Source organism: Podarcis raffonei, chromosome 15 (assembly GCF_027172205.1).
Source record: "Podarcis raffonei isolate rPodRaf1 chromosome 15, rPodRaf1.pri, whole genome shotgun sequence".
In the NCBI taxonomy this organism is placed as follows: domain Eukaryota; kingdom Metazoa; phylum Chordata; class Lepidosauria; order Squamata; family Lacertidae; genus Podarcis; species Podarcis raffonei.
The window spans coordinates 1,019,062-1,039,686 of record NC_070616.1 but is presented as its reverse complement, the minus strand read 5'-3'; the positions used below and the strand labels follow the sequence as shown (position 1 = coordinate 1,039,686).

Sequence of the window (20,625 nt, the reverse complement as noted above, 5' to 3'; positions counted from 1 at the left end):
CAGCACAATAAACAGCCTCCTTGGCCCAGCAGCGGAAGAACTGGAGGCCTGTGTTTGTACAAGCTCTAGGTGTGAGCTCAAGCAACAATGCAGTTCAAGCACTTGTTTCCACGTCCTTTCAGCTGTTCCAAGAGCCTTTAATTTATGTCTTTGCTTATTGCTTTTAACTCCAATGTTTCTTCTCTCAGACCCAGGGGACTCTGGAGACCTGGATGGACATTGCAATTTTTGGCACCACCTTTGTGACCTTGGCTGTTCTGCCCTGAGAAGCTGCAGCGGAAGGGCTCTTTTCCTCTCTGGGTACATTAGCCCTCCTGGTCCCCCTTGCCCAGCCGGCGCCAGGTGTGTCTTTCTTTCTGTCAGACAAGGGGCAAAGCTTTGTTTGTGTGCTAATTTGGTAAATTATATGTGCAACTTTTCACCCAAAGGCTCCTGAAGTCAGCAAGCTGTTTTATTAATAAAAAACAGTGGAAACATCATAAAAAGAGCTGCAAACACGTATACTATATAAAAAAAGGCCACCACTGGCAGTAGGCAAATACATGGCAGTGATAATCCGATCTGAACACCTGCGTGACAGTCTTTACCAGTCTGTGAAATGGCCAGGGAGAAGAGAGGCTGCGCCCAAAGGAAGGAGGACCAGAGTCTGCACTGGTACCACAGCCAAAAAAGACCCTCCCTGCATGTGAACAGCCTCAAGGTCTATGGATGAAGGGTGATATACAAATTTAATAAATAATAATAATGTGGCCCCTTCCATGTTTCTGCTGGAGGGGAAGGAGGGATGTGGAGCAGGGCCTCCCCGGCAGATCTCAGAACGGCAGGCGGAATAACCAGGTTTAACAACACTTGGGACGAGATGATAACCAGCACTTTGAACTGGGCTCAGAAAGAAATCAGGAGCTGATTAAGAGGGAACAACAATTTGCCCTCTCCTTATCTGAGAGGTCTTCTATGTCATCAGCCGTTCCATGACAGGCAGAAATTCTACATGCTCGCATTTTGCCTGCCACCACATCTCAATGCTAACAAAAAAAAAAAAAAGCATTTTGAATTTCTGCCTGTTTTTATGTAAACCACCTTGGGAATTTCTTCTGGAAATATCTATAATATTGATATCTATAAACAGATAGAGAGGAACAGAGGAAAGCCTATAAATCTCCACCAGCTGCAAAGCCCTTGTCAAAGATAGAGTGGTTTACAGTAGTTGAAATATGTGACCAAGACATCATGGGTGATGAAAGTGGCCAGGTTTGCCTTCTGCAGGACAGACACAGCAGCCAAAGCCCAGCTACTGCCAGCATCTGACTCCAGCCAGGCTCAAAAGAAGGAACGCTACCCCTTCCAGAACAGGCTGTGTCACCGCTTCTGAGTCTCCTTATGTCTTTTCCAGAATAAGTTTCCCATTTCCAAAGCAAATTCCTTGGTGGGAAGTACTTGCCAACAGTTTCTCCTATTCCTAAAAACATGGAGCAGACTTGAATCTCTCTTTTCCTTCAGAAGTGGTTTAATGGATGTGCCTTAAGACCCAGGCTGAAACAAAATATAAGAGCAGGTTTTAAGAAATAGATGTAAAATGGGGGAGGGGGGACCAGGAACTAAACGAAGGTGGAAAGGAGCCAAAGAGTACAGTGAGGAGAAAGGGAGGCTGGGACACAGCTGTCCAAATATATTCCCCCGAGATAAGCAATCCAAAAATAAAACTAGTTTATTTTTGTTTGGAAAAATGTACTTTTCAGTAATTTATTTGCTGAAACTTTAAATGTTGAGGGGTGATGAGCATGCCCAGAAATACATATGTACCTTATTTACTTGAATCTAATGCTCACGTTTTTTGGCCAAATTTCATTGCAAAAATCAAGGTGCATTAGATTCGACGGCACATTTACATTCGCCAGCAATTCCTTTTTTTTTATTTCAAGGTTCTGAAAATGGAGGTGTGCATTATATTCAGTGGTGCTTTAGACCTGAGTAAATATGGTATACGAAAAAGAAAAACTCTCAGCTGTTACTGTTGGCTTTTGCTACCCATCTGCAGCCTTTGCTGATAAAATTGAGCTTATATTAGTGCTAGAATCACTCCTGCTAAGGGTTCAAGGTGGAGTTAGGGTTAATTGGTCTGATTAATCAGCTGAATCCTTCATCAGAGATTGAAATCCCACCTCTCTTAAAAATAGACTGTCATGTACACTACCCAAACCAGGGTGGGAAGAGGCACCCTCGCCCAGGTATCAAACTTGTGTTGAAAGAGAAAAGTTGCCTTCTAGTATAAAATAACAGTGTCCTTTCAAAGACTTCATGTTTTCCAAGATGTCTCACAGTTCTGATGAATCTTATATTTATGGAGCCACCTTGGCTCTGGTGTGTCACTGGCTGTAACAGGGAGAGTGGCATAATCCCAAATGCAAAGGGACAGTGAGGAGGAGGAAGCAAGGGAAAGGTTTTGAACTTGGTGGACTTAGGTAGGAAACCTATACAGAGGTTTGTTTGCAGAAATCAGAGTTAGTTAGGCATCCACTGAAATAGCTAAATATACTTCAATTGTTGACAGTGCAGTTGAGAATGCAAGGTTGTCACAACTATGCTGCAACCTCCCTCCCCCTCTTGGTGGGGTGCCTGGTCAGTCCCCATTCAGGTTTTGAAGGAAGAGAGAATGAAGGAATGATCTGGTGGACATACACTACTGATTTTCTCCCACGCTGCAGTGTTACCCTGCAACTGCTTCCTGATGGGGAGTGCTCTGGAAATTCACCCGCAAGGGCTGTAACTGCCTCTTGGTGATGAGTCCCGCCAGCCCCCGTGAACTTTGTCTCCTGCCCTTTAGAGAAACTGCCTTGCTTGGTCCACGTTCCAGGATAATCAGGTAAGACGGGAGACAATGTTCTGGGACTCTAAGGCTGGGCCGTCTCAAGGAAATCATAATTTAGTTTGCAGGAAGCAGTGGGGAAAGAAACAATGGCTCTTATCAGTGGGTATTTTAGGGACCAGAAAACATGTGAAATATCTTGGAAACATTTCCTGTTTACATAAAGCTGTGCTATGTAAATGCAGAGGTTCACTATTTATCCCCAAGAGAGGGGGTGGCCATTGCTGGCTCCTGCCTGCATTAAGGGATGGAGAGGGGGGAGCAAGCTGTCTGAAGAAACCTGCAATGTTTCACTTGCTACCCCTCTGGCTGAATTGTCCTCAAGTGATTTCACTTAGGCAACTTGAAAGCAGACAAATGTTTTCTTTGAGAAACAGCCTATGGAAGACTGATGGAGCCAGCAGCTGCCAAGTATCTGACAAATGGCGGGGGGGGGGGGAGGCAGGGAAGGGTCATCTGGCAGGAGCTCTTCCTGCCCAAGAGAGAGCTTGGCCTTCCTCATCCACACTGGCAGTTGCAGCATGCTGGCCTCAGCAGGTATTTGTCATTCTTTCATGCCATTGCTTGGGGGACACACACGCACACACTGGGGGTCCCCTTGCCATAGCATTTTACCCACTTTCGGAAGCCACCAATCAGAATGCAAGGACTTAACTGTAGAGCCAGAGTCTCCAGCACCCCAGCCTGTCTACCCCTAACAAGGAGAAGCTTGAAGGAGCCTGCAGATTTTGAATTGTTGGAAGACGGGTGACTCAACCTCCTTGCCTAAGAGGAGTAAAAAGAGCAGGGACTGATTTCGAACTAAGGTTTGAACAGCCACAATCATGTGAAAGCCTCCCAACGCAGCACCGTCAAATCTGACCCACTTTAACAGAAAGGTTGCTCCCAACTCTGCTAACATAATTAAGTCACATTACTTTTCCTGGTCACCCAAAAGTTCCCTTGGAATCTAGTTTTTCTGCTGCTCTTAGCTGAAAATGGGTTTATTCCCCCCACACCCTGCCACATGACGATTTTGGCTGTCTTTGGTTCTGAGGATGTCACTAAATAGCTGATAGTTAAGTTAGCAAAAACTCTTGTTGCAAGTCCTTCCCGATGGCGGCTGGTGCCCCCACCCTCAGGCTCCCATTCCCTACTTGCTCCTGCTCCAACTCTTCCCAGCAAACCACACCAGCAACTTCTCATCAGAGTATGGAGAAGTGGCTGGTCCAAAGCCAGAAAGCAAGCCCATGGCAACTGGGAAAAAAGAAAACCCTTGGACACAATCAGTCCGTGACTTCTTGTTACTTCCCTAGTACAGCTTGGTACCTAAGACTTAAACAAAAGACAGTTATGAGTCTGTGGCTGTCTGATGCAGTGCCAGAAAAAGGACTCCTAGGCCTTAAGCAGTTGTGCAAAATGTTGCAGATTGATGTCGGTGCTGGGTGTTTACAGAGGAGCTGCAGCTTGGGTGAGAGAAAATCATAATCACTTTGGGAAGAAATCCTTGAGAGAACATTCTGCTCTGTCCCAAGAGGAAAGGCTCCCCCTGCCCCCTCTACACACCCCCCCCCGCCCAACCCTCTAGCCTCTTTCCAGGCCCATGCTGGGAATTAAAAACACCGCAAGACACCTCATAGACTGCTCTCGTGCCTCTAACATGCAGCAGCCAGGCTTTACCTGTGCTGCTGCCCACAGACAGTTCAGGAAGCTGAGAGCAGAGGAACCCTCACCCTTGCTGCAAAATCTTTCTCTGGCTCTGAAACCAGGAGGATTGGGAGCGGAAGAGAACTTGCAGAAATAGTGTCTCATCGCTCTCAACACTGATGGCCCACTTTGCTGCCTCCGGGGCATGTGTAGTCGTCTGTCAATCAATCGGGTCAGGGGCCAACCGTCTTCTTGGCAGGCAGCCATAACTGGCTTCTAGGGCAGGGCTTTGTAGGAAGATTTCTGCAGGCAAGGAAGGAGGAAGCGAAGCAGCGTGGAAGCAGCTTTATCTGGAGGGTGTGTTGAGTGGAGGGGGGGGCAGTAAGGAGCTGCTGCCACCTGCTAGGCCCAAGTCCCATTGTGCCAGGGAGGAGCTGCCTGCTGCTCCCCCATGCAGTCAGGTGGACGAACCAAAGGCAACGGGACAGGAACAAGCAGCAGCTTCTGCCACCACCTACCTGCCCGCCCCCCTCAGCAGCGCAAGAGGTGGGAATCAATGGCCACCGCTTCAAGGGGTGGGAGGCTGATGGTGCCGCAAGACAGGGGGCAGGCCATGGGGGTTGCTGCTCCAGCATCTCTGGGGCAGTGAATTGGGTTAGGTTTTGGGGCCTTGGCAGCTGTCCCAGAATGCCAACCCTGTCAGAAGTTTTATCTCCTGATGCTTCTGCTTGTTTCAAGTCTACTTTGTTTAAGTAGCAACCCCATATTCAGCTTTTTTAAACACACACATCAAAACTCTTCCTCTTTGCATTGGGAACCTCAGTGGTGATTTCACCTCCCTCCTACCTGCTTTGCATTGGCGATTCTGCAGTGCTACTGGTGGGGCCAAGGAGTTCACAGCATCTTACTAGATCACAAAAGAACACAAAATTGTTTTAGCAACCCTTGCCAGCTGGTGCCCTCCAGATGCCTGGTGCTGAGAGCTGCAGGCCATCCTATCCTGAGGGTGCCAGGTCACAGAAGGCTGTGTCGAAGCAAATCTTTCCTATCAGTGTAGCACTGCTTTTGGAGGACACCATGAACAGGATTATTTCAGTTCATTAACCAGTGAACAACAGTGCTGGGAGGGGGAAGGACAGATGTGAGAACTCCTCCCAGTTTTCTTGTATGCCTAGCAGATTTTTTAAAAGTTGCCTAGTTGTTTCCATGTTCAAGCCTCTCCTCAAATACTTTCCAGCCTCCCTCCCCTCCGCCTCTGGCTCAGTCATCTCTTCCCTCTCAGGCTCCCTGCGCCTGCCCTGTGGAGCCAGCCGCTCCCTGCCTGGTTATCTGCTTCCACCCGCAGCACAGGCCCTCTTCCTCCTCCCACCCCAGGTTGCACTCCTGCCACAAAGGCATGGAAAAGCCACAAGCTGGGAAGATTTAATTAGACGACTTTCCACTGCAGCCGGTGGTAGCAGCATTGTTCTGCCGAGAGATTAGCTTACTAAAGACAGGTCCACCCACTCAGTTCAAAAGTGTCAGCAGTTTTCCCCGGCACATTTCTGAACTGGCATTTCTGAAGCAAGTGTTCAATTCCCGTCTTGTTTTGTGGTCTTGAGGATCTGTTCTCCCTTTGCCAATAGGAGCCAAAACAGCAGACTCTTTTGTGAAAAAACTTTTCGTGAAAAAATATTCCCACTTCCTTTGCATCCCAAGTTTGAAGTGGGGAGTTTGGGGAACCTTCCCAGATAGGCGTCCCCTGCCAATGGCTAACAATCTCCACGTCTCCCCAGCAGCCCCCTTCCCCCTTGTGCAACGGCATGCGTCAGGGTTCAGGACACAAGCCTCACTTAAAGGCAGGCGCACCCTACTGATGGTGAAGACGTCTGCACTGCCATCACTCAGAACAGCTTCCAGAGGAGAGACCACGCCCGAGAAACAGCTGGAACCCTTTCAGCAGAATCTGCGTCCTCTGCAGTGCCCCCTTGTGGCTCAGAGATGGCAACAGCAACAACTGGGAGGCAGAGTAACTATCAGAGTTAACATTTATTTTAATATTTCTTCTTTAAACCATTTGTGATTCACCTCAAGGGCTGCAAGACAAGTTACCATCTAAAATAAAATAGTATAGAAGCACAATACAAACTAAGCAGTGAAGACAAATAGCAGCAGCAGCAGCAGCAAAATACAGCAAATAACAGGTGAGGGGTTGGGGGAAATACAGTTGTTACTTGGTACCTAAAACATGATTTTAAAAAAAAAGTTGATGCACTTGAAAATGTATCACAAAAGCAAGGCACCAGCACAGAAAACACCCTGTCCCAAATCACCACCTGCCTGACCTGTGACACAGTGAGGTGCCAGGAGCTGGACCTTAAGACAGTGGTCTCCAGGAACCAGCGGGTTCATATGGGAGGAAGCAGAGCTCCTTCAGGTACCCTTTAAGGAATCAGGCTTTAAAAAACAGTAGGAGAAGCACCTTGCACTGCACCCAGAAACCAACAGCAACCCAGTGGTAGTCTTGTAAGTATTGCCGATACATATTCAGTAGCTTGGACATTCTTCCTAGGCAGCCCCCCACAGTTCTTGGATGTTATCAACTGCAGGTGTGGCCAAGTAATTACTCAAGAGTAATTACTCAATTACCCTGCCACAAGACTCTTTGGCACAGTGAAAGGGTGGAACACCTGCTTTGCCACATCTTGTTCTGTGTTGACAGAGCACACCTGACTGCCAAACAATTTTCGGGGTGAATCTCTCTCACACACAAAAATGATGTCATGATACAATGACACAAATACGATGCTTATCTTAAATTCGCACAGCAAAGAACAAAGGAAGTGGATGGCCAGGATGCTTAAAAGAGGAGAAAATGAAATTCCACTGAGGAAGCTGCCTTATACCACTGGTCCATCTAGCTTAGTACTGTTTACACTGCCTGGGTTTCAGACTCTCCCAGCCCTACCTGCCGATTGAACCAGCAGCCTTCTGCATGCAAGGCAGGTGCTCTGAGCTATGGCCCTTCCTGAAGAGAGTCCTTTCCCAGGGTGCGACAGAGCTCTCAAACAGAAAGATTAAAACAAAAAATATGTCCGTCACAGCAATGACCCCAGACAGTATCTCGAGGGCGTTTACCGAAAAGACAATAAAAAACCTCTCTCAATATATCTTCACGCATGTAACGCAAAGTGACATACAGAAAAGCACCTGCCACCACCAGCTCCCAAGGAAGTTCCTGTCCCAGCTAGAATGCCAAGGCTCAAGCGAAGAGTCAGCCTTTGCCAGACAGGGCGCCCTTCTTGTGGGCCAATTTACATAAGAATCCTGCTGTCCATCTGCCACAATTTAACTTTAAATCCATTAGGCAGTGACTGAAGCTCATCTGCTAACAGGCACGGGGAAATTTGCCCCATTCAAAAACCTCCCATACTTACACTTGGTCTGAGTCTAGAAGAGAGCAAGATGGCCACCTTCTCAGAAACAGAAACTCCATTGGGAGAAATGGAAACTAGTCCCGATGCAACAGGAGTAATTCAGACAAGACAAATCGAAAGTGCTTGTACATAAGGATTTTGGTGGGTGTCTCTGCCTTATCTCAGAGTTCAAAGGCTGCCCACCATGATAACACCCACCACTAATTATTTCAGCCCAGGTTTCTCCTATTCTCTTGGCAGTTTGGTACCTTTTCTCCACGGAAAACCTTTGAGTCACAGGAGCAGCTGACAAGTGCCCAGAGGGCAGGTGCCTCCATATTTCTCTCCCTCCCTCGTGAGCACAAAGGATTGGCATGAGCAGCAAAGGGAATCCCTGCAGCGGACAAGTCATATCCACACACAACATGCTGCCCACAGCAGCCTCCACATCACTTGCATGCAGAGGAGAACTAGCCGGCTTTGCTTTATGAGCTTGGGGGCTGCAGAGAGGGCAGCACAGCAGCCCATCCTGACAGGGGCCTTTAGTGCTGAGTGGAGCCAGAAACTGCAGAAACATGGGCTGAAGGAGACAGGCCAGGTCCACAGAAATTGTGCAAAGGTGCAGGAAATCCGCATCCAGATGAGCACTGGCCCCAGGAAGGTGCCAGCAAGGCTGTGTTGCTGTGGAGCTTGCTCCAAAGGGGGAAGGGGGAAATAACACCTGCCCCTGTTCTTTCCTGACCTTTGGCCATGCTGGCTGTGGCTGATGGGAGTTGGGGGACCAACACCATCTGGACGGCACCACATTGGCTTCCCTTGCTGTACAGCTCAAAATAACCCCAGGTGGAATCAGCAGCATGGCTGGGGGGTTTTTTATGCGACAGGCCATCAAGAACTCCCACATTCCAAGCAAAAGTCAGCTGGTTGGTTGGTTGGTTGGTTGGATGTAGATTTACCTGCAGAATTTCAAGCACTGAACTCTTGGAGATTAAAAGTACCACGGGAAGTGGGGCAGCTGGAAGTAAAGATAACAGAAGCCAAGAGCTGCTCAAGTCCCTCCCTCTTCACTGCTCTGTCATGGCTGCTCATTTCCAACCAACCAAAATGTCACAACTGACTGCATACTCTCTTCATCTATGATAGAAAGTGTATTTCAGCTCCCAAGTAAATTCTAAGTGCATTTCATAAAAATAGGGAGCTGAATCCTGGAATGCTGGTTTTTAAAAAACAGGACCAACCCTTGACTACTTAATATTGCAGTGTATTGCCTGGGTCCTAAAATAACCCCTAGGAAAAGGAAGCAGCAGCAGGCCTCAGGAATAAGTGCCCCCTGCCCTGCGCTAGGCCACTGGACGGTGGATCCTCTTGGGAAAGCTACAATTAGTCAAGGTTCCTTAGTTGCTGAAGGTAGGCACAGCCTTGTTCCAGCTTCCTGGGACAGCAGTAGAACTATTTATTTCCTAGGAAATGATGCTCTGGGCTGCTCAAACTCACATGCCCACCTGTGCTTCTAGCCTTCTTCAGAGAGAGGCCTGTTTCTAAGGCAGAGGAAGGAGGTTCCCTCCTCACAGACCCCGCTGCAGGGGCACGCGGCACAGTTCAAAAGTCACACGGTGGTTTCTCATCACAAAGCTGCTCCGGCATCCTGCTGACTCCGTCCCAGGCCAGGTCCTTCTCTGCTAACATTCTCCTTGGCTGAATCTGAAAGGAGAGATCAGTCTTTGTTTTTGTTTTTTATTATTTATTACAGTTCTCTCCCACCTTTCCTCCAAGGGGCTCAGGGCTGCATATACGGTTCTCTTCCCCTCTCTATTTTGTCCTCACAGCAACCCTGTGAGGTAGGCTAGGTAATCCAAAGAGGAGAACCATTTCCCCAGGTGATTCCAGGAACATCGGGAAGAGCTCCCTGGGGGCTCTAGGAACCTAGGAAGCTGGCTTGTATTTAGTCAGCCCATCAGCCCCATACCTGAAAGGGCTGACTGATGCCAACCAGGGATTGCATTGTGTTGCTGTAATAACCGAGGAGAAACTCTCCTCCCGTGGCTGGAAGCTCCTCAGCACTGAGATAGACCTGGGAAAGATAAAGCAAAGGCAGTCAGCATTCAGCAAAACATCTGGAATGAAGCAGCCAGCAGTGATAACCTCAGGCTACTTCCCCCTCACCTGCTTGGCATCCTCCTCCGAGGAAATCTCGTTGTCTTGCACCCAGGCGTACATCACGTAGTCATTTGCATGCTTGAAGGTCACCTGCAAGGGGAGAGAGCTGCCTTGAGCACAACTTGGTTGTCAGGTTAGTGAACACCCGTCTAACATGTGAGAGCTATTTGCTCTGGTTAGCTAAGGAAATGGGATGCAAACTCTGAACTGTTTCACACTTCAGTATTGCTAAGAGTGATACAAGGTTTTAGAAATGAGGAAATGTGACAAAAAAAGCAAGATTGAGCCAAGGCCACACAATGATTTATCACAAAGTTTGTAACCTTTTCTCTAAGGAAGTTATGGCAACACATGTGGTATTTAGAGGCTTAGACACAGACAGAAGAACTGGCCTAAATAATCCAAAATATTCCCAGACCAAAGACCAAGTCTCTCATCAGTCTCCTGGCTTTTGACAGCTTCCATCAAAATGAGAATTTTCAGGTGCAAGGAGGTATGCCACTCACAAGCCTCCTCTTGTCTCTGAGCCTTGCCTTTGTTTCTGGGGCAGGGTCCGCAGGCTGTTCTTTCCCCCAAGGGAACCAGACCCTTTGCTCAGGTCACTCAGTGCCCTCCCACCCTGATACCTCGGCTTCACACAACCCACCACTGCCTCCTTTTACTCATCCTTGGCTGCAGGATGCCAAAAATCCTCTTGGAACTGTGGGCACTCTGGGCAGGAGGAAATCTCTGAGACTGTCAGGAGGGACCAGGAGAACCTCTTCTTCACAAGGAGAAGATGGCAGAGTTTTTCTCATGACCACAGCGCACCTCACCCTCAAAGGAGCAGAGGAAATGGAGGCCAGGCCATTGGTATGTTGGCTCTGTGCTGTCTACAACAGGCATCTCCAACCTGCGGCCCTCCAGATGTTTTGGCCTACAACTCCCATGATCCCTAGCTAACAGGACCAGTGGTCAGGGATGATGGGAATTGTAGTCCAAAACATCTGGAGGGCCGAAGGTTGGGGAAGCCTGGTCTACACTGCAACAGCTCTCCAGGGTTTCAGGCAAGGGTCTTTCCCAGTTCAAGAGGCCAGGAATTCAACTGAGGACTCTTCTGCATGTCTCTGCTGTTGAGCTACTATCCTTCCCCCCTCAATACACATCTGTGGCAATGTCACCTTGTAGAGACCAATCCAATCCCAGGCACTGCTTGGAAATTCAGGAGCTGTGGAGTAGCGGACGGTGGCATCTTGCTCAGCATCCCAGTTGCCGACAGGATGCAGCCTGACCAGTGGGACAGGGGGCAGAGGCTTCATCTGGAAGAAAGGAAAGAAGTTGTGTCCCATAGCCACCATTCAACAGCAGTCAAAAGCCGCTCTTCATTCTCCCAACTCTGAAAATGTACCTATTTATTTACTTGCGCTTTGACGTGCTTTTGAACTGCTAGGTTGGCAGGAACCGGGACCGAGCAATGGGAGCTCACCCTGCCACGGGAATTCGAACCGGCGACCTTCTGACTGCAAGTCCTAGGCTCTGTGCTTTAACCCACAGCACCACCCGCGTCCCGTGCTGCCACTTAAGCTATCCTAAAAAGGTTGTAGAGTGACCCTTAAAAAAAATTTGGGGGGTGCGGCAGCTTCACAGGAGACCTTCCCAAATCAGTAGGCTGACGCAGTTACAGTTTGCAAGCACCTACACAAGAGAAGAGTTTAAACGGGCCAGGAAATCAAAGGCAGAGTCAATCCTGTTTATCTACTTGGGGTGCAAGGGCTCTCTCCCCACCAACCGTAAGATGGTTCATGATCTGTCTTTGAGACACAGAGCAGGACTGCAAAGCGTCCATCAGAAAATACACCTTGGGTAGCTGGGAATCTTGCAAAGCCTTCCCAGGTCTTCTGTAGCTGGGCTTTATCTGTCTCTGATGGAAGGGACCGGAGTCATGACCAGGTTCCCTTTTCCAAGAGCCCATTCTGCACTCAGGGAGAGGAGAGCATTACCTCAAGTTCAAAGGTCCCGGTGACAGGTTTGTGGTCGCTGATGCCGTAACTCATGTGGCTGATGTAGCTGTGCAGGGACACAGAAATGGCCTCCTCTTCTGGCATCTCTCCTGCCTCTGAGGCCAACTGCAAAAGGTGCTTCACCCTCCAGAGGATCCGGTCCGTCCACGCAGGCTTCCGCTTCTTCCCACTGCAAAAGGGGAGGCAGTGAGGACACACCAACAAAGCAAAGCTGCTATCCATGGCAGCAGCAGAGGCATTATGGGGACAAAGCAACCCAATGCATACACTGCCCCCACCGCCTTCATTTTACAGCTCAATCAAACAACATCTGTACGTTAGCAGATCTAAAAGAAAGGCAGACGAAGAAGGAGGGAGGTTAATCAACTTCGTATCAGAAAACAACATGAACTAGCAGCAACCAAGTGTTAACCAGCTGATGTAACCATCAGCTACATTTACAGTGGCCCACGTGGTAAGTCATGAAAACGTCAAGTGCTCAGGAGAGGTTTGCCCACACTGAAGCTTGTGCCACCTGCATTTCTGGCCCTGATCCTGGGTAGTTTTTCAAAAACTCTGCTGTCTCTTCAGAGTGAAATGGTCATATCCCCAGGAGACAAATACAGCCTTGGCTGCCTGGTCATTCTCAGAGGACTCAGAGCATGAGGCTTTTAATCTCACGGTCATGGATTCGAGCCCCACTTTGGGCAAAGGATTCCTGCACTGCAAGGGGTTTGGCTAGCTGACCCTTCAGATCCCTCCCAACTCTATAATTCTACGATGGAAAGATGTGGGAAGAAGACAGTTTGCTCGGCAGCACTAAAATCTTATTGCCACCGGAGTTAGCAGTAACTCAAGATCTGACCTGTTCACTCCATTCCCCACCTGGGTCTCTTTGAAGGGGCAGCTGAGCAACCTACGAATCCTGTTTTAAGCTGCTGAGCTGACTAAATAGCAGCCAGCAGAGCCCTTTTGTGCCTTGCGGAAGCAAGTGCAGCAGAAGCATTTCCTATCCTGACTTCTGAGGAGCCCCAGCAGGCAAGCAAGAAAGCAAACCTAGTGAGCCAACAAAATTGAATCCACAAGGGCTATCATGCTGGAGAACAGCTGCTTCCTTCATCCCCATTGATCACTGCGGGGGAAACTCTCCCTTGCACCCAGATGCAAGAGGCTCTTTTTTTATTTCAGGTCCATTATGCCAATTAGCCGGTTAGGATCAAGCCTCCAGCAGCTGGAGAGAATAGAGCAGCAACAGTTTGAAATGCTAATAGTCTAATAGTCTAAAATGCTGAAGATTTGGAAAGGAGGGCATCAAAATCTCCTTACTTAAACCAAAAGAGCGTCTTCTGCCCCCTGAAATAGAAACAGACATTAGTGCAAAAATCCCAAACACCAATTCACTGGAGCTCTTTCGGAGGACTGGGCCAAGACACGGATGAAGCTCTCTCCTTGCCCAAACTGCCTCCCGCTTTCTTCTGCTTGTTCACCTTCACCAGCCTGGTCATGCATCCAAGATGTGTGTGTTGGGGGGGGGGGTAACCAGCATTTACCTGGTGTCGTAGTCATTTGAGTACAGATCAAACTTGTAGGTGGGTTTGAACTTCAGGGGCCCCTCCATGAATTCTTGAAGAATGGGTTCCTTCTTCTTAGCTATGTTGAGCTGCATAAATAAAAAGAAAGGAATAACAGAAACACAAAGCAGCAACCAGGCCCAGCTTAAAGAATCCTACATATGAGAAGTTCTGCAGCCTCCTCCTCGAGGCTTGCTTCTTTCTTTCTTTCTTTCTTTCTTTCTTTCTTTCTTTCTTTCTTTGGGAAAGGAGATCCACATGAAGGTCATTTTACTCCACAGAAATCGATATGGAATGGGACAGGCAAGTTTCACAACTTCCCAGGAGGAAATTTAGAGCCAATTGTGAAATAGATATGGACCAGGAATAAGGCAAAGAATTATGGGAACAAAATGTAAATATTCACAGATTTCTTGCCAAGTGGCATTTGGGGGGGTGAGTCATGGGTGGGTGGAATCAGCAGGAGAAATTGTAGGGTCTTCCATCAGGGGAAGCCAGGAGAGAGAAGAAAGCAGGAGATCCTGGTGGTGGCACCTGCACAGGAATGAAGAGAACAGAACTTGGAGGTAGTACCTGGTCCTTTTCCCACAAAAGGCTGAATCGGCTGTTATTGATTGATTCTCGAATGAAATGCAGGCCGTAATCTTCAATCCGGAAGTTCAAGTCACCAAACCAGAAGAGAACGCTTTACAGGGAAGAAACGAGAAATAACTGCTTAAGAAAAAACAGGAGAAAGCTGCAAGGCAGATATCAGACGTAGCAGATTCATCCCCACATATCATCTCAGGAGCACATTTACTCTGTGGTTCTCCATTATCTTTCACCACTGTGCAAAGTTACCTGTCCTCTTGCTCGCTTTGGACTGCATGGCTTTTTCCCATTAGGAAGCATCACTTAGTCTTGAAAGGGACACAATGGAGGGGGGGGCGGAGTCAGGCTCACTACTTACAGTGGCTCCCAAAAGAGCTGCCAGAACAATGCTCAAAATGGTCCTCCCTCTCTGGTCCAGGCACCTTACCTCCCTCCCTTCGCAGAACCAGGTGCTTCAGAGCAAAAGGGAAGACTTCCAAGCTTGGGAGTGAGACCAAGGGCTGCTCTGCTTGAGGACCTCCTCTTCTTCCAGGAATTTTGTTCCCTTGAACGGACTTCTCTGGAGCTCTGAATGAACCCTAAACTACAAAATTCCACAACCGCTATCTCTTTTTAGGAGTTGGGCAAAAAAATTGTTATTTACCTGGGAATTTGGAGCGCCAAGTAAGTTTGTGGCCTTCTGCTCAGCTTTTTATTAAGATAAGTTGAATTGAATCCACATTTTATGGATGAGCATTTTAGATTGTTTTTAATGTTCATTTTTGTAAACCACTTTGAGTGGCTTTTGTGGAAATAGCAACAAATTAATCACCACCACCATCTTCATGAAATAACCGTCTTCCAGATGCTCTCACTTTGGGTTCAAAGCTATCAGAGGGGCTCCCTAAACTAAATGGACAATGACATACGTAGCAGAGGCCAAGCCAAGCTGGATCCTCTTTTCCTAGAAGCAAGGCAGCAGGGCAGCCTCGACCAGATTCAGTTGCCACTCACTCGTGATCCAGGACGTTGGGAATCTTTTCGCCTTCAAACTGCTGCATCTCCAGGATGCGCTCAAAGTCATCCAACCGCTGTCCTGCATTCTCCATGTGGGCTGGCAGGTGGCAGTTCAGGAAACAGATGGTATGTCCATAGACAGACATGCGAGTGGTGACGCCCCCCTTGTTTCCCTACAAGACATAAGAAGCCAAGGTACCAACGGATCAGGTCCCCCAGATCACACAACAGCAGCACTTGAGGCTGTTTTGAGACTTGTTTCCATTTACAGGTACATTTCAAAAGCAACATCTACCATTCATAAATATCAAACACAGTGCTATTTTTCTAGAAAAAAAGGTGTCGGAACTTATCCGGAATACCTCCTTTGTTCTCTTATAATGGCAACGGTGCCCACCTGAGATGTGTCAGAACTGAGTTCCGGTGAGTTTCAGCTAAAAAAAGCCCTGGTCAATCCCAAACTTGTCTGAAGACAAGAAAGAGACTGGAATGCTCAAGACAACAGAGAAGTAAGCCACCATGGGTGTTAAATAGGTAGCCAGGAATCAGACTGTTCTTTGGGTACAGAAGCGAGGAGCAAATTTGCTAGCACCAGGGATAGCAGCACTTTTTGCTCTGATGTGGTCCAATCCTGCATCATCATACAGATTAATCTCTGTAGCCCTTGACAAGTTTACAACTTCAGACAAAATGTTTTAAAACTTTACTAAAAGGAGTAAAATTCTATACGTTCTTTTATTCCTCACCGAAGCCACCGCAGACAACATGCAGAAGCCAAGACTAAGTTGCAATTTGAAAAAGCCATTAAAATGTCTGCTTACCCAATATCCGTAGAGACCCGTGCGAGTGAACTGGCTCTGAATGTCCCGTATGAAGGGGACGTGAGGCTGCTTTGCAAAGACCAGGAGGAGGAGGCCCTGCATGCGTATGGAAGATACCTGCAAGCAGAAGAGCTTTTGTAGAAACAAACACTAGCAACCCCCCAGAAAAGGTTAGGATGCCCCAGAAAATCCCAGGCCTGGGAAGGGAGTCCAAACACTATTCAATTGGCTAAAGAAAGGCGACTGCATCTCCCCTGAGGGCCAAGGAAAGCTTCTGCTTCCTCCATTCTTGATGGAATTTGAGATAAATGGAAGTCAGGCAGTACCAAGAATCTCTTTCTGCCCAGCCCTGATAAAGGCACTGGGAAGCATCTGACCAACGCCAGTGCAATGCTCAACAGATCTCTGGCCGTGGAGATGTGTCTGAGGACCAAGCACAGGAAACATCAAAACTGCAGCCTTGTCTTATTTAATTTAATGCACAGCCACTGCAATTCTAGGTGGTTGGTAGGCCTTTTGGAGTCAAACCAGACTAGAGCATTCTTGAAATCAAAAGAACATAAGAAGGTCCTTCAGCAACTGGATCAGGCCAAAGGGGTCCTCTAGCCCACTGCCCTGTTTCCCATAGTGGCCAACCTGCTCCCCATAAGCAGGACCTGAAAACAGCAGAAATACTCTCCACACTTGTATTTCACCGTATTCAGAGGCACTTATTGCCTCCAGACCAGTGGAGGGAGCACAGAGCCACTGTGACTACATTACTTCTTGCATCAGAGACAATTCTAGAACACTTAATTCCAAAAGCCAGCCTTGAATGGTGTCTCCCCAAAGTGCCCTTCCTATGCTGAATGCAAACTCTGGAACACTTGCAGCAGATCTGTGACTGTCTGCTGGTCAGGAAGGAGGCAGGGCCACGCCCAAATGACAGGGCACCTCACATGAGAGAATATTCATCAGGAGAATGTAAGCCAGAGGCCACCAATAGACAAATCAACATGATTACCTTGACATAGCGCAGAGGAGAAAGAACATTCATGAAGAAAATACTCCAAGGATCATCAAAGGCCATGTCGGATAGGAAATTCACAATCTTGGAGTTCACCTCCTGTAAACTGAATACTCCAGGGTTAACCCAGGTAATCTTACATCTCATTTTGACAAAAAGTACCCAGACCTATTGGGAACCACTAAGAGCAGGAGCGGCTGCTGTCCAATAAAATGTTTGTTAATCTTTTAACCCACCGCCTGCATCCACATGAAAGCAGAGGAAGGGAAGGTGCATCACTCCACGGTGGCACAATTCTGGATAGCATCTTAGCACACTGAGTACTGACTACTCAGTACTACTCAGTGAAATCACACACCAAGAGCATTCTTTCTCGAAGTCCGCACAATTCTGAATGGCTGCCCCTTTTCTTGAATGAGCTCTCTCACTTGTGCCACATTCCCCCTATGTCCAGAGACCTGCAGAGACCTTCTGCAAAAGATCTCAAGAAGCACCATGCTCGTCAAGGCCGCCTCCTCGCTTCTGCAGATGGCATGACCAGGATGATATCCCCAAGAAGAGCCCCAGCTCTAGTTCCCAAAATACCTACCCAATGACATACATGTCCATTTCCTGGTCTTGCGAGTTGAGCTGCAGCAAAGAGGTGACATCAGGAGGGGGAGAAGCTGTGCCCACGTTCCAAGTCACCAAGTGCAACCTTCAGAGACAGACAAAAGGCAGTGCAGCTGAAGTACAAACAGGTGGGGACAGGCTCCTGTCCGGCCCAGCTACCTCGTCATCCCATTAATCTCTCCCCTCCTTGTGCCTTATTATCTGTACTCCTGCCCTAAAAACACCAAAGCCCCGCTGGAGAGAGCCTGTCTGCCTGGGAAGGGCACCTGATCCCTAGAAGCCTCTGCTTCTGCATCTTCCCACAGATCAGAAAAGCCTCATCGATGGTGCGTGAGACTTCCTCGTGGATCTCGTCATCGGAGCTGACATCCTCCACGCAGGCCATGAGCTGTGCCACTCGCTGCCGCAGCTGCAGCCGCCCGCTGGAGCCCGTGCTGCTCACACTGGCCGAGCGGCTGCGCAAGGCAGAGGGGGTGCCCTCCAGGTCCAGCAAGGAGACGGAGAGCAAGTCCTGGAGCGGCTCTTCAGGCTGCAAAGATGCCATGGGGCCAGCAGGAGAGGGGCATGCCCCACTCCCCACCCAAGGCGCCCCCCAGCCAGAGAAGGGTCAATGTCGGCAGAATTAAGCCTCGCTTCTGGCACAAGCCAAGCAAGGAAGCCGTCAACCGCACCAGAAGGAACTCTGAGGCAGGAAGGGAGGTCCTCTTCCTCTCCTTGCAAGCCCTCAAGGTGCACCCCCACACCCATGCCACGCGCCAAGATTTAATGCCCCTGGAGCCTGGAGAGTTATGAAAAGCTATTGTTAACTGAGGCCAATCACATGTTTCTGCCACTGTGTCATGGAGGTATAATCACTGGTTTTGAGGCACGTGCCCCACATGGAGGGATTGCCAAGCCAGGGACCAAATCTGACAAGTGAGCCCCTCGGGAGGCTTTTATTAACACAGCTTCTGGCTAGGAAGGGGTTTGGGGGTTCAGAGGTGGCTGTTGGAGCTTAGCTTGTGGTCAGATAAGTGTGGGGAAGGGAAAACATATTTGGCCTGTTTCCCCACCCAAGTCAGCCCTCCAGAAGGCACAGGGTGTAGCCCAGAGACAGGTGGCCTTGCAAATGCTGCCAGACTACAGCTCCCATCACCCCTGAGCACTGACTCCGCTGCTTGCTGGGAACTAGAGCCCAACATCTACTGGAGGTTCTCCGCAAATACAGGAGTTGCAAAGGCAGAGAGCGGATGTGCCGCGGTTAGGAAGACCTGGCTGGGTCTTAAGCGCAAGACCCCCGTCCCGCGGGAGGAGGGAGAAGCGCCACCGGCAGGCAGCCCGGCAGCCCCCGATCCTGGGCGTGTTCCCGGCCGCCTGCCTGCCTGCCTTTCCGCGGGCGCACCTGATCACCGCCCCCGGAGGATGTGGCAAGTGCGGGCAGGAGAGCCCCTTTGGCAGCAGGCGCAGCACCTGCTAAATAAGCGGCCCCCGAAGGACTCAAATCCCAGCCGGTGCTTTGCAAGCCGAAATCGGCTTTCGCGCTGCCCGCGGCGATTAGCATAACTCCCGCTCCGGAGCCGCCGCGGCGCCGCATCCGGGGGCTTTGCTGTAAGAAGGAGCGCCTGTCGGCGGGCGGAGGGAGGCCGGTCACGGGGCCCCGAAATCCTTCGGGAGGGGTTGCTGCCTCCTCGCGGGAAACCCCAAGGGGGCGGAAGAGCCCCGAGGGAGCAGCGGGAGTGGGGGCGCCCCTTGGGGCACTCTGCACATGCCCAGGGACTCCCTTGACTCCGCCGGGGGCACGTGGGCCAAAGGGGGGTTTTCCCAAGACGGGTCCCCCGAGCACATGTGCAGCAGGATTCCCCCCCCCTCCGCTTCCTCACCTGAGATGCCGCGGTCCATCCTCCGCCTCCATCGCGGCTGCCCGAGAAAGGAGAGGCGGGCGAGACCGGAGGAAAGAGCTCGCTCCGCTCTTGTGACCGCTCCGGCCAATCGGGGCAGGGGACGAGGTCGGCGCGCCTCCTGATTGGCTGGGATGCCAAGAGGCCGCGTCGTTCTGAGCACGTGATGCAAACAACGGGGAGCGAGCGCAGAGCTACACAAAAAGGATAGAGTGTCATATCCCTTGCACTTCCGGGTAGAAACAAGCAGCTGCCCAGCTGTCAATGGGGTTTTGAGGGTCGCTGCGCCGGAAGATGCGACCCTGGTGCCTGCTGCTCTTCATGATTTGAATTAATTTTATAATGAAATGATTTTAGAATGTTGTATTATTTTATTGTTGTTAGCCGCCCCGAGCCCGGCTTCGGCTGGGGAGGGCGGGATATAAATAAAAATTATTATTATTATTATTATTATGGGGCCTGACCCCAACCCGCAATATCCGCGCGAGGTTACCCTGCAAGGCTGTTGCAAGCGACTCTCTTCCGCGCTCTGCTGCAGCGGTGGCCGGCGAAGTAAAATGAACGTATTTCTCGCAAAATAAAAACCTGCACTTCACTTGTCTGCGGCGTTTTGTGCGTGTGCTTCTTTTGCGGGGAGGGGGTCCGGGCTGCCCCTGTTTTCCGCGTGCTGCTCTCACTCGAGGGAGGAAGATTCAAACATGGTTTCTCCATTGGATCCAGGGAGTGGCCCATCCCGGCAGCAAAATGGTCCCCTCTATCTATTTCATATCTCTGGGGAAGCGCGGCCCCGACGGAGTCCCTTCGAGAGCGGGCCGTGACGTCCCGCAGCTGCCTTCCGGGTCGGCTTCGGGCCCGGGAAGCCCCACGGAGCGCAGCAGCGGGCCTTTCATAAATGCAACCTCGATGTGTCCCTTTCGGGAGCGGAAGTGACCGGCCTCAAAGGCCAGAGGAGCTCGCAAGAATGCAGGGAGCCTCGCCTTGTACTCGCTTTATATATAAATTTAGGGCTGTCCCACTAGGAAAGGCCGGACGCCCGAGCGCGAGTGCAAATGCGGAATAAGGGAGACCCAAGAACATGTGCAGAGCGCCCCTTCTGCGGTAGGAAGGCATCAGGGGCTCCTGCCTTGA

General features: G+C 49.7%; 1 protein-coding gene across 5 annotated transcripts; it reads right to left on the bottom strand.

Moving 5' to 3' along the window:
* Positions 1-9,323: 9,323 nt before the first annotated feature.
* Positions 9,324-19,597, bottom strand: INPP5K (inositol polyphosphate-5-phosphatase K). Of its 5 annotated transcripts, none has more exons than XM_053367720.1 (13): positions 19,480-19,597; positions 17,598-17,705; positions 17,006-17,114; positions 16,003-16,119; positions 15,179-15,354; positions 14,168-14,279; positions 13,574-13,683; positions 13,350-13,376; positions 12,024-12,213; positions 11,205-11,342; positions 10,051-10,134; positions 9,854-9,958; positions 9,324-9,588 (listed from the first exon to the last, which is right to left on the bottom strand). In XM_053367720.1, the coding sequence occupies exons 1-13, from the start codon at positions 19,509-19,511 to the stop codon at positions 9,487-9,489; spliced, it is 1,410 nt and encodes a 469-aa protein (XP_053223695.1). In that variant the 5' UTR covers positions 19,512-19,597; the 3' UTR covers positions 9,324-9,486. The 5 variants fall into 5 exon arrangements, with proteins under 5 accessions (XP_053223695.1, XP_053223697.1, XP_053223696.1 ...); XM_053367722.1 differs by lacking the exon at positions 19,480-19,597 and adding an exon at positions 19,070-19,320; XM_053367721.1 differs by lacking the exon at positions 19,480-19,597 and adding an exon at positions 19,002-19,024.
* Between the last annotated feature and the right edge of the window lie 1,028 nt (positions 19,598-20,625).

Bases quoted from the DNA above. Each gene is read 5' to 3' on its own strand.
- INPP5K (XM_053367718.1), bottom strand. From the start codon at position 18,164: ATGGCATCTTTGCAGCCTGAAGAGCCGCTCCAGGACTTGCTCTCCGTC. The intron at 14,280-15,178 runs GTGAGTGGCAAC...TTCCCTGTAAAG, and splicing joins CCCAACGTCCTGGATCACGA to CGTTCTCTTCTGGTTTGGTG. The intron at 10,135-11,204 runs GTGACATTGCCA...CTCCCCTTGCAG, and splicing joins ATTGGATTGGTCTCTACAAG to GTGACCTTCAAGCATGCAAA.